Below are 15,780 nucleotides of genomic sequence, written 5' to 3' on the forward strand. Positions count from 1 at the left end.
AATTAAGTGACTGTAACAACAAGCTCCACCTAAACAGTCTGGAATTTTTGTATTAAATTTCTGCACAATCTTCAATGGGTTATGATCAGTATATTTGATTGTTTCAGGCACATTTCTGTTAACATAAACCATGAAATGTTGTAACACCAATGCCAAGCTCAAAGTCTCCTTCTGAACTGTCAAATATTTCTGATGCTGACTGTTCAATTTACTGGAGAAGTATTTAATAGGTCATTTTATCTTCTCGTCTTCTTCTTGTAAGAGCAGAGCACCGACACCCACATCATTTGCATTGATAGCCACCTTGAATGACTTTGCGTAATTATGTTTGGCTAACATTGGGGCAGTGGTTAACACAGCCTTGAGAGAGGTGAGAGATGAGAGAGAGATGAGATGAGATGAGAGTCCACTGTCCACTGAAACTTCTTACTTTCCTTTAATAATTCAGTGAGTGGAGCAGCTGTACTGCTTAAATTTGGTGTGTATTTCCAATAAAACTCACTCAATCCCAGGAAACATAGTTCTGTTCTTTTTGTCGAGGGTATGAGATACTCCCCAATTACCTTTATTTTTATATTCTGTGGGGCCATTTGTTCACGTCCAATAACATGGCCCAGGAAGTTGACTTAGGCTTTGACAAATTCACCCTTAGCCAGGTTTATTACCAAAATGCTTTCCAAAGTCGATCGAGCAATTCTTATAAAGATTGCAAAAGTTCATTCCATGTGTGACTAAAATTCACCAGATCATCAACATAAACTACACAACTGGGTCATCTGGAAATTGATCAGTCCCTGAAATGTGGCTGGTGCATTTTTCATACCAAATGGCATGACTTTAACCTGAGATGATTTTAACCTGAGACAGTCCACTCTGTGTTACTAAACCCAAAATTCTCTTCGCTCTTTCAGACAAGGGTACCTAAAGTAGCCTCTGAGCAAGTTCAACTTAGAAATATAAGTCGCTTGTCCCACCTTTTCAACAGAGTCTTGCAAATGTGGAATTGGATATGCATCAGTCTTTGTAGCTGCATAACCTTTGTGATAGTCTACACATAACCCTTGGATAACATCTGGTTTTGGCACCATTACTCTGGGTGAGCTCCAGTCACTTTAACTCACTTCGAATATACCATCTTGGAGCATGTTTTCAATCTCCTTTTGAACCTGTGCCAACTTTAGAGGATTATGCCAATAAGGATGTTGCTTAGTTGGAACAGCAGTTCCGGCATCCACATCATGCATAATTAGGTTAGCACTTCCCAGCTTATTTCCACACATCTCTCTATGCAATAGCAATAACTCTTTCAGGTCATTTTGAATTTCCTCTGGAAGGTAACTTAATAATTTATCTCAATTTTTGTCAACTTCCTCATTGCCCAACTTAATTTGAGGAATGTCCAATTCAGAATCCTCTGAACTTGGTTCTTCATTCTATGTTGTAACTAATAACACATTTTCCTCTTGCTTTCCTTCCCTATCAAACTACCTTTTGAGCATGTGAGATTTTTTTCTGTCTGGAGTACTTATGAAATACTTCACCTCAATCAACCTCCTTTCGACTTGATAAGGTCCAGTAAACCTTGCTTTTAAAGGTTCACTTACCACTGGAAGTAACACTTACACCTTATCGCTGATAGCAAAACTGCGAGTTTTTGACTACTTGTCGGCCTCCTGCTTCACTGTATGCTGTAATACCTTTAAATCTGTCTCGCCAACTCCCCCGTTCAATTTAACTGTTCCCTAAATTTGACACATAGTCCAAGTATATGGTCTCTGAATTCTGGCTGACCAATTTCTCCTTAATCAATTTAAGTAGTCCTCTCAATTCATGCCCAAAAACTAATTCAAATGGACTGAATTTGGTCAATTAATTTGGTACATCTCTGATTGCAAAAAGCACAGACGGAATTCCTTTATCCTAATCATCTGGATAGTCTTGATTATAAAACCTCAGCATGGTCTTTAATGTCTGATGGCACCTTGCTAGCGCTTCTGCAATTATGGATGGTTTGCAATAGGTTTGAATTGTTTTATTCCTAAACTGTCCATAATTTCCTTGAATAATTTAGATGCAAAGTTTAACCCTTGATCTGATTGTATCTCTGTGGATAGTCCATATCTAGTAAAACATTTGAGTAACTCCTCTACAATCATTTTAGCTGTGATATAGAGTAATGGAATGGCCTCTGGAAATACACAGGACACAATCATTATTGTTAACAAATACTGATTCCCATTTTTTGTTTTTTGTGTAGGTGTCCTACGCAATCAATTAAGACTCTTGTAAAAGGTTCCTCAAGTACAGGAAAATGTATTAAAGGTGCGGGTTTTACTTCTGCCTGTGGTTTTCCAATTACCTAGCATGTATGACATGTCTGGCAAAATTCAATTACATTCTTGTGCTGTCCAGACCAGTAAATATGTTTTTGTTTTTTAGCTTGAGTTTCTTTTGCCCCTAAATAACCTCCTACTGGTAGTTCACATGTTACCCACAACACCTCCAGTAACCCACCAGTAATATGACTTGATGGAACTTCCGCCCATTTCTCATCTGCCGGAATATATGATGGTTTCCATTTCCTTATTAAGACATCATTTTTAAGATGGTAACACTCAGGGATACATCCAGATTCTTTTCCTGTGTATGCCTTTTAATACAATTGCTTTAATTGTTCATCTTTCTGCTGTAATTCAGCTAATTTTTCTGAACTAAAGATTTTTACTTCGTCAACTATCTGCTATTTGATCGAACAGGGTGTCTGCTAATTCCACTTCAACTTTCTTATCTGTTCTCTTTGATCTCTCCTGTTTCAACTGGTGACTTTGTGACCTTGTTACCAAGCAGTCAGGAAAATTCCCAGGCTGTGTAATAATTCAGTTGCCTGAGTTTCAAACACAATAGGCTGCACACCAACCTGCGAACTGTTGTTAGGAAGGACAAATTGTATTCCAGGAGCTGACAGTTTGTCCAGTATTCCTACGACGACTTCTCCACTCTTTACTGGAAACTCCAACCTCACTCTACATAATTGAGCACTTCCTGTCTCACTGTGAATTCCTGTTATTAGCACATTTTCAGGCAATAGCCCTTCAGAAGTATGAATCTCCTTATCTTTCAACATCAAAGCTTGAGAGGATCCTGTATCTCTTAATATTATAACCTCTTTACCTGCTGCTCTCAGCCTATGCGAGTAAACCTTACCTTTGCAAGTACATAGTTTAAGAAGATCTAGCACTTCCTCCTTAGCCAACCTCCGACCAGGTTGTACATTCTTGGGCAGCTTTTTAGCCTCTACTGTATTTTCCATTATCACTCCAACAACATTCTATTTTCCCAAATTTCCAACCCCATTGGGATTGAAATTGATGTTGGAAGCCAAACTTTGATTTTTGAACCAACTCATAATCATCATCCATTTCAGCTGCTAATCTTGCTATTTTAACTCTGTGCTCTTCCACGAGTTCTCATGACTTCAGGAAGTGAATTTTTGAACTCCTCCAAAATAATCACCTAAGAGCGTCATAGGTTTGCTTTATTTTTAATGCAAACCACCTATCAAAATTACTTTGCTTGATCCTTTCAAACGCAATGTGGGTTTGACAAGGGTCCTTCCTTAGATTCAACTAGGAGGAAGTGAGAATTTCAGATGTTGAAGATCAGAGTCGAGGAGTGTGGTGCTAGAAAAGCACAGCTGGTCAAGGATGCTTCTTAGATTCCTAAAATGTTATCTGTCAACTTCTGGCACAAGCTCATATGCTCTTAAATTGGCTTTCTTCATCTCCTCATATGCCCCAGATACCTCCTCTGATAGTGATGCAAATACTTCATTAGCTTTAACTACAAGTTTTGTTTGGATCAACAAAATCCACAAGGTCGCTGGCCACTACATTTGTTGAGCCACTTTCTCAAATGAGATGAAAAGGCTTCCACATCCTTCTCATCAATTTTAGGCAATGCTCGAATAATTTAAACAGATCCCCACCAGGCCTTTGCCTATCATGCGTTTGCTTATTCTCACTCTCTTTCTCATTAAGCTTACCTTCAGCTTTCATCTCCATCCGTTTAAGCTGACTTTCCTAAGTGCCTTTTCTCTCTCTTTTTGTTCTGCTAAAGTGATTCTATCCTTTTCTTTTTGTTCTGCCAGTACCTTTCGTGCTTTTTCTCTTTCCTTTCTTTTAATTGTAATTAGAATAGTGTCATTTCTTTTTCTCTTTTTTTTTCTTTTGCCTCTAACTAAAGCTGCTTCATTCTCAGTTGAAGTTTAACTAGCTCCAAAGATTCCGATGGTGTTTCCAGCAAATTTAAATGCTGAGCTATTGCTGTAACTATCTCTCCTTTCCTCAAGAAGGAGGCAGCTTCAACTCCAGCTCAATTGCCAATTCCAGCAGCCTTTCCTTGTTCACCTTTTGTACTGCCCCCAAAGTCACTTCTTCCACCCCCAGAAAACTCTTAGTGACTGAAAGAGCCATAACTACACTAAGCACTGTTTAACTAAATTCAACACTCAGAACAAAAGACACTCACACCTATCACTCACTGCCATTGAGTCCAGCAACCCTAATCTCAAATCAGAACTATAGTACAAATCCTAAATGAGCCCCCCAATCTGTTTTGTACCAGACCAGACCCCCTCAAAACATTTCAAGAAGGCAGGCCAAACCTGAATCTTTCTAGTCATTTTAAGCAGACATAAATTGAATATTCCAGGGGTGATGCAGCTGGCTCAACCACCCCGTTTTAAACAAAACAAAATTTATTTACAGATTACTGAATGAAACACAAATAAAAGAGAACTAAATTTAGAATAACTTAGCCTATCTAAAACCCGATTGACTCTATCGCAACTTAATGATGCTGTTCCAAATACTTGCAACATCCCCTTGACAGATCAAACACAGGTACATATAGGAGAGAAGTGTGAGAGTGAGAGAGAGAAAGAGAGACAGAGAGAGAGGAGATCAGCATGGAACTGCTTCTTTGGATCCCACCAGCTTCTCTGGGTTCTCAATTAAAATCTGACCAGCAGCTGCAAACAAAACAGCGAATTGAAACCAAACCAAATGAAATCTTGAACTGCCCACTCCCCTTTCATTGTACAAGCGTTAAAAAAACACTTAAAAGCTTTGTCAAGTACTTATCTTCAGACATATTGAAACCTCTGCCTTTACGACCCCTTTTGAAAAAAATCGAGGACAACATAACCTTGTTAAAGGAGCAGCATTGTCACAACTGTCATCTTAATGGAATTTTAGTGGTGTCTTTTAATGGTACCACCTTATAATGGTAGTTTATCATATCTGGAGTACTGTGAATCATTCTGGACATTATACCCTTGGAAAGTAAACGAGGGCAAATAGATTTGGGTTATATTACTAGCCTTGCCATCGAGGCTCACATCCCATGAAAGAATAAAAAATGCATGCCTTAAAGGTGTGTGGCACAGATTCAGAAGAACGTTGCCAGGCTTCTGAGGGTTACATTACAAGAAAAAATTGGATAAACTAGGCTTGTATTTCAATGAATATGAAAGATCAAGGATCATATGATTGAGTCTTTCAGGATTTTTAAAGGAATTGATAGTCTGGATAGAAATGTTACCTGCTGGTAGAGGAATCTAACACGTATTAAAACTCAGAGTCAGGCAATTCAGTAATAATAAGACCATAAGACCAAAAGACATAGGAGTGGAAGTAAGGCCATTCGCCCCGTCGAGTCCACTCCCGCCATTCAATCATGGCTGATGGGCACTTCAACTCCACTTACCCGCATTTTCCCCGTAGCCCTCAATTCCCCGAGACAACAAGAATCTATCAATCTCTGCCTTGAAGACATTTAGCGTCCCGGCCTCCACTGCACTCTGCGGCAATGAATTCCACAGGCCCACCACTCTCTGGCTGAAGAAATGTCTCCGCATTTCTGTTCTGAATTTACCCCCTCGAATTCTAAGGCTGTGTCCACGGGTCCTAGTCTCCTCACCTAACGGAAACAATTTCCTAGCATCCACCCTTTCCAAGCCATGTATTATCTTGTACGTCTCTATTAAGTCTCCCCTTAATCTTCTAAACTCCAATGAATACAATCCCAGGATCCTCAGCCGTTCCTCATCCGTTAGACCTACCATTCCAGGGATCATCCGTGTGAATCTCCGCTGGACACGTTCCAGTGCCAGTATGTCCTTCCTGAGGTGTGGGGACCAAAACTGGACACAGTACTCCAAATGGGGCCTAACCAGAGCTTTATAAAGTCTCAGTAGCACAATGGTGCTTTTATATTCCAACCCTCTTGAGATAAGTGACAACAGTGCATTCGCTTTCTTAATCACGGACTCAACCTGCATGTTGACCTTTAGAGAATCCTCGACTAGCACTCCCAGATCCCTTTGTAGTTTGGCTTTACGAGTTTTCTCACCGTTTAGAAAGTAGTCCATGCTTTTATTCTTTTTGCCAAAGTGCAAGACCTCGCATTTGTTTACGTTGAATTCCATCAGCCATTTCCTGGACCACTCTCCCAAACTGTCTAGAACGTTCTGTAGCCTCCCCACTTCCTCAGTACTACCTGCCTGTCCACCTAACTTCGTATCATCTGCAAACTTTGCTAGAATTTCCCCAGTCCCTTCATCCAGATCATTAATATATAATGCGAACAGCTGTGGCCCCAACACTGAATCCTGCGGGACACCGCTCGTCATCGGCTGCCATTCTGAAAAATAACCTTTTATCCCAACTCTCTGCCTTCTGTCAGACAGCCAATCCTCAATCCATCCCAGTAGCTCACCTCGAACATCATGGGCCCTCACCTTGCTCAGCAGCCTCCCGTGTGGCACCTTATCAAAGGCCTTTTGGAAGTCTTGATAGACCACTTCCACTGGGTTTCCCTGGTCTAACCTACTTGCCACCTCTTCAAAGAGTACCAACAGGTTTGTCAGGCATGACCTCCCCTTATTAAATCCATGTTGACTTGTTCTAATCAGACTCTGCTCTTCTAAGAATTTAGAAACCTCATCCTTAATGATGGATTCTAGAATTTTACCAACAACCGAGGTTAGGCTCATTGGCCTATAATTTTCCATCTTTTGTCTTGATCCTTTCTTGAACAATGGGGTTACAACAGCGATCTTCCAATCATCCGGGACTTTCCGTGACTCCAGTGACTCTTGAAAGATCTCAACCAACGCCTCCGCTATTTCCTCAGCCACCTCTCTCAGAACTCTAGGGTGTATCCCATCAGCGCCAGGAGATTTATCAATTTTAAGACTTTTTAGCTTTTCTAGCACTATCTCTTTTGTAACGAGAAGAAACACTTGACAAAAAGGCCACCACCTATAGTTTTTGTATGAGCAAGGGACATCTTGAAGACTGTGAGCTTGTCTTCACCAAAGATCAGGTCGATTATCACACTATAATTAAAATGAGAGTGAGACAGATCATGAGAAGAACATGTTAAGAGAGGAAACCTAATTATGTTTAACTTATTTAAAAACATATGCATCCCCATTTCTGAATGAATTGAAAGTCTGGTTGGGACATCTAGTCGGCATGGACAGGTTGGACTGAAGGGTCTGTTTCCATGCTGTACATCTCTATGACTCTATGACTTGAATCTGAGATTAATATAATAAAATGCACAGGAGGAAACATCAGAGTGCTGGGAAATGCAAGGACTGTTGCCAGGTGGTTTTGAGAGAGATGGAGAAATGAAATGTCATACATACCCATGTTGCTCTCAATAAATTACTAACATGATTTTTATACTAAATCCAGGCTCCAAAACTGATACATGTAAAAGTCACTATCAACTGTAACCTCTCTCCAGGCAATACTGCATGTAAAAGCCAGTAATCATCTTCTTACTTGTAGGAAAAAAAATGTCCTTCCTTTCTCTCCACCCATTAAAACCTGCAGAAAATAGCTTCACGACTTAGGACAGTCTTGTGAATCATTTCCCATTTCCTTAGTTTACATCCAAATCTGCCAGAGCTTAAATGCAACCTCTTATTAAAAATGCATTCATGCTTCAAATATGTCTCTGGATCCTCATTGCAAGTGCCATTTGGAAAGTTATCAGGCTGCACATCCTGACCTAACTCGTTAGCAGTCTGCCAAATTAAAATAAAGCACAGCTCTCAAAAGATTGTCTTCAGGTGAGTGTGTTGTTCATACCCCCATCCAAATCCCACTCCCAATTTAGTTTTCCAATGAGCTTTTTGCTGATAGGTGATATGACAAATAAAAATGGATTTTAAGTCTTCTTTTATGTCATGGGTCTTATATTTTGTGATAGTACCTTGCCAAAGTACTTACTAGGAACACCAGACACTAGGCGTAATGGTCGTAGGACTCTGAATGCTCTTAGAGCTTTGACATCAAATCCAGCAGCTTTACCTCCAATTGGGTTAATTCCCTCTGCTTTGGTTGCTTGTTCTAAAATAGCACTAAAAAGCCTACAAGAGAAAGGAAGAAAAACATTGATTATACTTCATCAAAGGCATAGCTACATAACCTGTACAGTCCACTTTGCCAAGATAGTTTCCTTTTACACAATGATTAACTCATGTCATTTCACCAGCTGCAGTAAGAAAGACAAGTGCAATTTGTTGAAATGTTTTCTTATTGTTTCACAACATCCCAAACCATTCACCAACGAAGTATTTTTTGAAGTGTAGTCACTGTTACAATGTAAGAAAGATGGCAGCCGACTTATCCTCAAAGAAAACCCACAACGTGCGATGAGATAATGTTTGGATGTCTTATTTTAGTGATTTTACTTAAGGATAACGTTTGGCCAAAACATTAAGATGAATTCCCCTGCTGTCCTTTAAGCAGTGTTTGGATATTTTATGTTCAAGAAAGGACAGTTGAACCTCTGGTTTAATGCCTAAAAGATGGCAACTCCTCAGTATTAGAACATCAGCTGGGTTCTGTGATCAATTCTTTGCAACGGGACTTGAATCTTCTGATTCGGAGTGAGTTGCCACTGTTGAGCCATGGCCAAAAATATAAATAATGCTAATTTTTACATTTAAAATTCACCTCTCCAGTGAATTATTATAATTTAATCTTGCTGCAGGGACCTATTAGACAGATATTATTGGAATTGATGAAAAATCAAATATATCTAAAACCACTTTGTACATTATGTATGTCCAAGCAAAGTAAAATCCAAATGGATACCTAGTCATTTCCTGTGACAAATCAAATAACACAAGAAAAATTACAAAAAATTATATAGTAGTAACTAAGACTTCAGAGAATAGAGATCGTATCAAAGAAAATCTGGTCAAACTGGCCAAAAGAATAATGAAGATGAGGCTGGTATATAGATATGATGAACTATTTTCGAGGAGAAAGTGAGGACTGCAGATGGTGGAGATCAGAGCTGAAAAATGTGTTGCTGGAAAAGCGCAGCAGGTCAGGCAGCATCCAAGGAGCAGGAGAATCGACGTTTCGGGCACAAGCCCGAAAGTTTCCTGAAGAAGGGCTCATGCCCAAAACGTCGATTCTCCTGCTCCTTGGATGCTGCCTGACCTGCTGCGCTTTTCCAGCAACACATGATGAACTATTTTGCCAATATTAAGAATCAGAGGAACATTATTAAATTAATAGGACTGCTGAGGAATTCTTCTGGGTAGATTTTCGTATAATTCCAAGATAAGGATAAGCTATTACACAGACTAAGACAGATGCACAAAACTGAGCTATCAGAGAATCACATCAAGGTTTCTGAAAAAGGAAGCTGTAGTTCTCTGATATGACTGAGTTTTTTTGAGGACGTTATATAATTGATGGATGAAGAAAACCTGGTGTGGAAAGTTTCTAGCACTTCTTACCATCTAATATAATCAGCATGTCTACTTGGTGTTATTTTCTTTTCTTAGACATAAACATACCAATGACATGCAAAACCTGGTGAAAAATTGTGACCTCTTTCTTTGAAGGTAAGGTTAACTACAGAAAGTGATTGCTGGGAGTTACGTTTAGTACCATTTACAACTTCAGATTGCCCAACAAGTCATGGAATTAAAGTATCATCAACCTCGATAGAACATAATTTTTGACAGTAGTTTAAGGCAGAGCTCTTAAAGGTACATTCATATCACTACACAGCATCATCCTTTTTTCTAACTAAAACTTTACACTTAAAGAATGACAAAACATGACAAAATAAAATAATATTGTGTCTAGATGTATTGTAACATACAGCAATAAACTCACAAGTCTCAAAAATATATTGGCAGTTTACTTATCATAAGAACACAATTAATAGGATCAGAAGTAGGCCGTATGGTTGGTCAAACCTGCGTCTCCATTCAATTGGATCAGGAATGATCCAGCATTCTTCACTTGCACTATCCTGCATTTTCCCCATAATCCTTGATTCTCCTAACAATCTTAAATATTCTTTAGGACTCTGCCCCCACACTTCTCTATGACAAGGATTTCCAGACCCACAACCATCTGAGAGAAGAGGCTCTTCCTCATCTCGATCTTAAATTTGTGACCTGCTCTAATGGGAGGCTATGACCTACTTGTATTATCACTGGACTGATAATTCAAAGGCCCAGGTGATGTTCTGGGGCCCTGGGTTCAAATCCTGCCACGGCAGATGGTGGTTTGTGAATTCAATAAAAATCTGCATTATGAGTCTAATGATGACCATGAATCCATTGCTAATTGAACCTATCCGGTTCACTAATGTCCTTTAAGGAAGGAAACTGCCATCCTTACCTGCTCTACATATGACTCCAGATCTACAGCAATGTAGTTGACTCATAACTGTCCTCTGGGCAATTCGAGATAGGCAATAATTGCTGGCCTAGCTAAGGACACCCTGAAACCATTAATGAGTTTTTAAAAATTCTGACCTCTCCTCTGGTCCTATGTTTCAATTAGATCAATTAGTGAGGAACGCTTTCATTCATCTAAATTCCAGTGAGTAGAGTCACAATCAGTTTTGCCTTTGCGCATAAGACTATCCTTCCATACCAGGGATCATCCTACTGAACCTTCTCTGAGCTGACTCCAATCAAATTATATCAGTTGCAGAGAGACTTACCTATTCTATACTCCAACCCCTTGAAAGAAGGGCCAACAATCCATTAGCATTCCTGATTACCCGCTGCACCTGTGTTTCATATACATGTACTCCCCTGTACCTTTGTATTGCAGCTTTCTGCAGTTTCTCTGCAAATAAGAAAAATCTGTTCGTTTGTGCTCCCTTTGAAAATGAACAACTTCACAATCTCCTACATTACAATCCATTTGCCAGCTTTTTGCCCATTTACTTTACTTACCAATATTTCTCTGTGAACTGTTTGCAACCTTCTCACAATATACCTTTCCACATAATTTTGTGTCATCTATAAATTTGGCTAGAGTACATTCCTCCAAGTCATTAGTATATATTGTAAAAAGTTCCAGTTCCATCTCCATGGAACCTCACTGGCCATCAGTCACCAATCTGAAAAAGAACCCACTAACCCACTTACTGTTTCCTGTCCATTGCCAGTTCCCTATTCTTGCCAATATGTTATGTGCACCACTGTGGGCTCTTACCTTATGACTTAGTCTTTTATGAGGTACTTTGCCAAATGCCTTCTGAAAGTCCAACTACAACACATCTATTGGTTCACCTCTATCCACTCTGGCTGAGTCTTCCTCATAAAGCTACAATAAATTAGTCAAGCTATGATTTCCTTTACCTGAAGCCATCCTAATGCTATGCAGGAGTTTGTGATTCAGGTACCCACCATATAGGCTTACTCATAAAAAAAGTCAGGAATTGCAGATGATGATACATCTAACTATGTAGTTCCTGACCTAGATTTTCATCTTCCACTCCATCAGGTCTGCTGTAACCAGACCTTTCTTAGTCAACTCCATGTAAATGGTGGCAAGACCTTGTGATTGTACTTAACTTTCCAGGCTTAGTTTTCCAGGCCTGCAAAGTGGAAAATGACAGCTACAGCATTGGCATAAAGACTCTTGTAGCTTAGTCTTCTTCTTTCAGTCCAGCACAGAGATTTATAGTTCTAAGCCTTGACATTTTTATATTTATATTAAACCAAAAAGCATGCAAATTATCCTTGATGTTTCTATTGATCTTGCAGTTAGTAATTCCCTCCAGTCTTAGTTATGTGACTTTTGCTGGAGGGTACTATACATTTTCTGAATTCTGGTTAGATGTGTTTTGCTCATGTTGCAGCTTAGACCATGTTCTAGGTGCAATGGGATTATTTGGTTGTGTTGGGTCACCCACAGAGGTGCCAAAAGACTGGAGGATAGTTATTATGGTTCTACTTTTCAAAAAGGGTCTTAGAGATACACCAGGAAATTAAAGCCAAATGACTCTAATGTCAGTGATTGAGAAACATTTGAGAAAAGTCTAATGACAGAATTAATTTCCAACTGGAGAGGCAAGGTTTGATCAGGGATAGCAGCATGGCTTTGTCAGAGGGAGATTATCCCTAACAAATTTGGTTGAATGTTTTGAGGCGGTGACCAGATGTGTAGCTAAGGGTAGTGCAGTTGATGTAGTTTATATTGATTTCAGCAAAACCTTTGACAAGGTCCTACATGACAGACTGATAAAGAAGGAAAATGCATCTCGGATCCAGGGAAATTTGGCAAACTGGATCCAAAATTGGCTTAGTAGCAGGAGACAAAGGGTGGTTGTAAAAGATTGTTTGTGTGACTGGAGGCCAGGGTCCAGTGGTGCACCAGAGGTCAATGCTGGATCCGTTATATTTTGAGAGAGAGAGATATAGATATAAAACAATATACACAAAAATGCATATGGAGGGGACAGAGACGATAAGTAAGTTTGTGAATAAGTCTAAAACTGGTAAGGTGATTGACAGTGAGAAGAAGGTCATAGATTACAGGAGGATATAGATGGATTGGTCAGATGGCAGATCAATAACACGAGAGCAGTCAATGAATGACAGGACACTAGGAATCTCAGAGGAACAGCAGGATCTTAGGTGCTTGTCAACAGATCCCTGAACAGAGTGAATAAAAAGGCAAAGGGAACATTTGCTTTTATCAGCTGGGGCATAGATTGTAAAAGCAGGAAAGTCATGTTGGAGCTGTAGAGGTCTCCAGTGAAACCACAGCCATAGCACTCTGTGCCACTCTGATCACAGCTCAATAGGAATAACGTAATTGCGCTGGATGAGATTCAAAGGAGGTTCCAGGATGTTGTCTGGGATGAGGTAGCTTAACAATGAAGAAAGGCTGGATAAACTTGGGCTGTTCTCTTTGGAGCAGAGAAGGCTAAGAGAGGATCTGATTGAGGTGTGTTAGATTATGAGGGGCATGGATAAGAAGCAGCTGATCCCTTCAGTTGAAGGGTCAATAACAAGGATCATAATTTTAAGGTGAAAGGCTGGAGGTTTTGAAAATATGTTTCCTTTAATAGACTCTAAAATAGACTCTAATATTTTCCCAATTATAGATTTATGCTATTTGGTGATGGGAATCTGGAATGCACGGTCTGTGAGGGTAGTTAAGGTAGGAAGATTCACAATCTTTAAAAAAAACTTTTGATGAGCACTTGGAATGTACTCACATTCAAAGCTATGGACCAGCTACTGGAAAGTGGGACTATTTTAGATTTAGAGTTGTTCATTTTTGTTGATGCAAACCTGATGGACTGAAGGGCTTCTTTTATACAATATGACTATGATGATAAGCTGCAATGAGTACAACAAAAACTTAAATGATTGAGATTGATCTGGATGGGAAGGGATTTGGAGCACATCAGACACTTTTTTGATTAAATGTGTTGGTCACTCAGTTGGTGTTGCACATTCAACAAGTTGGTGCACACATTAGTGTGGGACACTCCTGAATTGCAAATATTTATTCAGGTGCAAAGCAGCTTTTTAAAGATTATATGGATACTGGAGATGCTGGTCTTTTGGTGGATATCCACTGAGTGGTAAGATAGGACTAGAATTGGATGCGAGGGATGCTGTTGGGAGGAGAGTGGTGTTAGATAGCAAATGAGGCACGTTGTGGCACAAAAGTTTCAAAGAACCCCAATGTAACTGACATTTAGCCAAAACAGCATAATGTTCAGTTCTTTCCAACATCCCCGCCACTTGCCTTCCTACCTATTTTGTGTTAGCCACAAATTTGGCAATAGCACATTACTTCCTTCAACCAAATCGTTAATATATATTGGAAATAATTGAGCCCATTCACTAATCCCTGTTTCAAAATGTAAGTTGATGTACTGAAAATGTCCCATTTCTCCTCAATCTCCGCCTTCTATTTGGTAATTGATCCCTTCAGCCATGCCAGAATACTATACATAACACCATGGTCTCTTATCTCAGTCAACAGTCTTAAGTGCTGTATCATACTGAATACCTTTCGGAAATCCTAACACACTATATTTATTGGTTCCCCTTTATCTCTCTTGCTTGTTACCACCTCAAAAAATTTGAATCCATTTGTCAGACATGACTTCCCCTTTATGATGCAATGCTGAATCTACTTGATTATATTATGCATTTCAAATGCTGTCGTTTCCTTTAAAATAGACTCTAATATTTTCCCAATTATAGATTTATGCTATTTGGCCTATGTTATTTTTTTATTAAAAAAACACCCTTCCATAGCAAATAAGGGTGTTACACTGGTTATTTTCCAATCCTTTGGGAATTTTCCAGAATGCAAGGATTCTTGGAAAATTGCTACCTGTGCATCCATTATCTCTATAGCTCCTTCCTTCAAAATCCTTTAGGCCCTAAAGGATTTTAGGCCTTTAGTCTGATTAGGTTTCTGAGTACTTATTTTCTCCCCACCTTTGGTCCTTTGATTTGCTACTTTTGGAATGCTGTCAGTGCCCTCTACCATAAAGACTCATGGAATATATTTAATCAACTCACTATTATTTTTCCAGCCGCATTCTTTAAGGGGCCCATGTACATTAAACTTTATTTTCCTTTCCATAAAATAAAAAAATCATGCTATCTGACTTGACATTACATGGAAATTACCTTCAATGTTAATTTTCTCCCTTTACTATTTTTTAGTCATCTTTTATTGGTTTGTGAAATAAAGATGTTTGAAAGCTGTTCCAAGAATAGAAAACCTGAGTTATGTGGAAAGATTGAATAGGTTGGGTTTATTGTATAAGAGTCAAGAAGCGTTAATATTTGATTGAAAGCAAAAAGCATCACCCATAGTGATAATACCATGGGATCTAGGATATTGGTCAGGCCACTGTTGGAATATTGCGTGCAGCTCTGGTCTCCTTCCTATCGGAAAGACGTTGTGAAACTTGAAAGGGTTCAGAAAAGATTTAAAAGGATGTTGCCATGGTTGGAGTATTTGAGCTATGGGGAGAGGCTGAACAGGCTGGGGCTGTTTTCCCTGGAGCGTCAGAGGCTGAAGGGTGACATTATAGAGGTCTATAAAATTATGAGGGGCATGGAGAGGATAAATAGGCAAAGTCTTTTCCCTGGGGTGAGAGAGTCCAGAACTAAAGGGCATAGGTTTAGGGTGAGAGGGGAAAGATATTAAAGGGACCTAAGGGGCAACTTTTTCACACAAAGAGTGATACGTGTATGGAATGAGCTGCCAGAGGAAATGGTGGAGGCTGGTACAATTGCAACATTTACAAGGCATTTGGATGGGTATATGAATAGGAAGGGTTTGGAGGGATACGGGCCGGGTGCTGGCAGGTGGGACTAGATTGGGTTGGGATATCTGTTCGGCATGGACGGGTTGGTCCAAAAGGTCTGTTTCCATGCTGTACATCTCTATGACA

At 39.5% G+C, this 15,780-nt stretch overlaps 1 protein-coding gene across 2 annotated transcripts in view; it reads right to left on the reverse strand.

The window, feature by feature from the left end:
* The window catches only part of LOC140458133 (voltage-dependent L-type calcium channel subunit alpha-1C-like), a 703,829-nt gene that overhangs the window by 486,891 nt on the left and 201,158 nt on the right, over window positions 1-15,780 (reverse strand). For both annotated transcript variants that reach the window (XM_072552243.1, XM_072552244.1), the window contains exon 5: window positions 8,304-8,443. In XM_072552243.1, the coding sequence (XP_072408344.1) occupies window positions 8,304-8,443 (140 nt within the window). The remainder of the gene's footprint in view (window positions 1-8,303; window positions 8,444-15,780) is intronic.

Source organism: Chiloscyllium punctatum, chromosome 32 (assembly GCF_047496795.1).
Source record: "Chiloscyllium punctatum isolate Juve2018m chromosome 32, sChiPun1.3, whole genome shotgun sequence".
Taxonomy (NCBI): domain Eukaryota; kingdom Metazoa; phylum Chordata; class Chondrichthyes; order Orectolobiformes; family Hemiscylliidae; genus Chiloscyllium; species Chiloscyllium punctatum.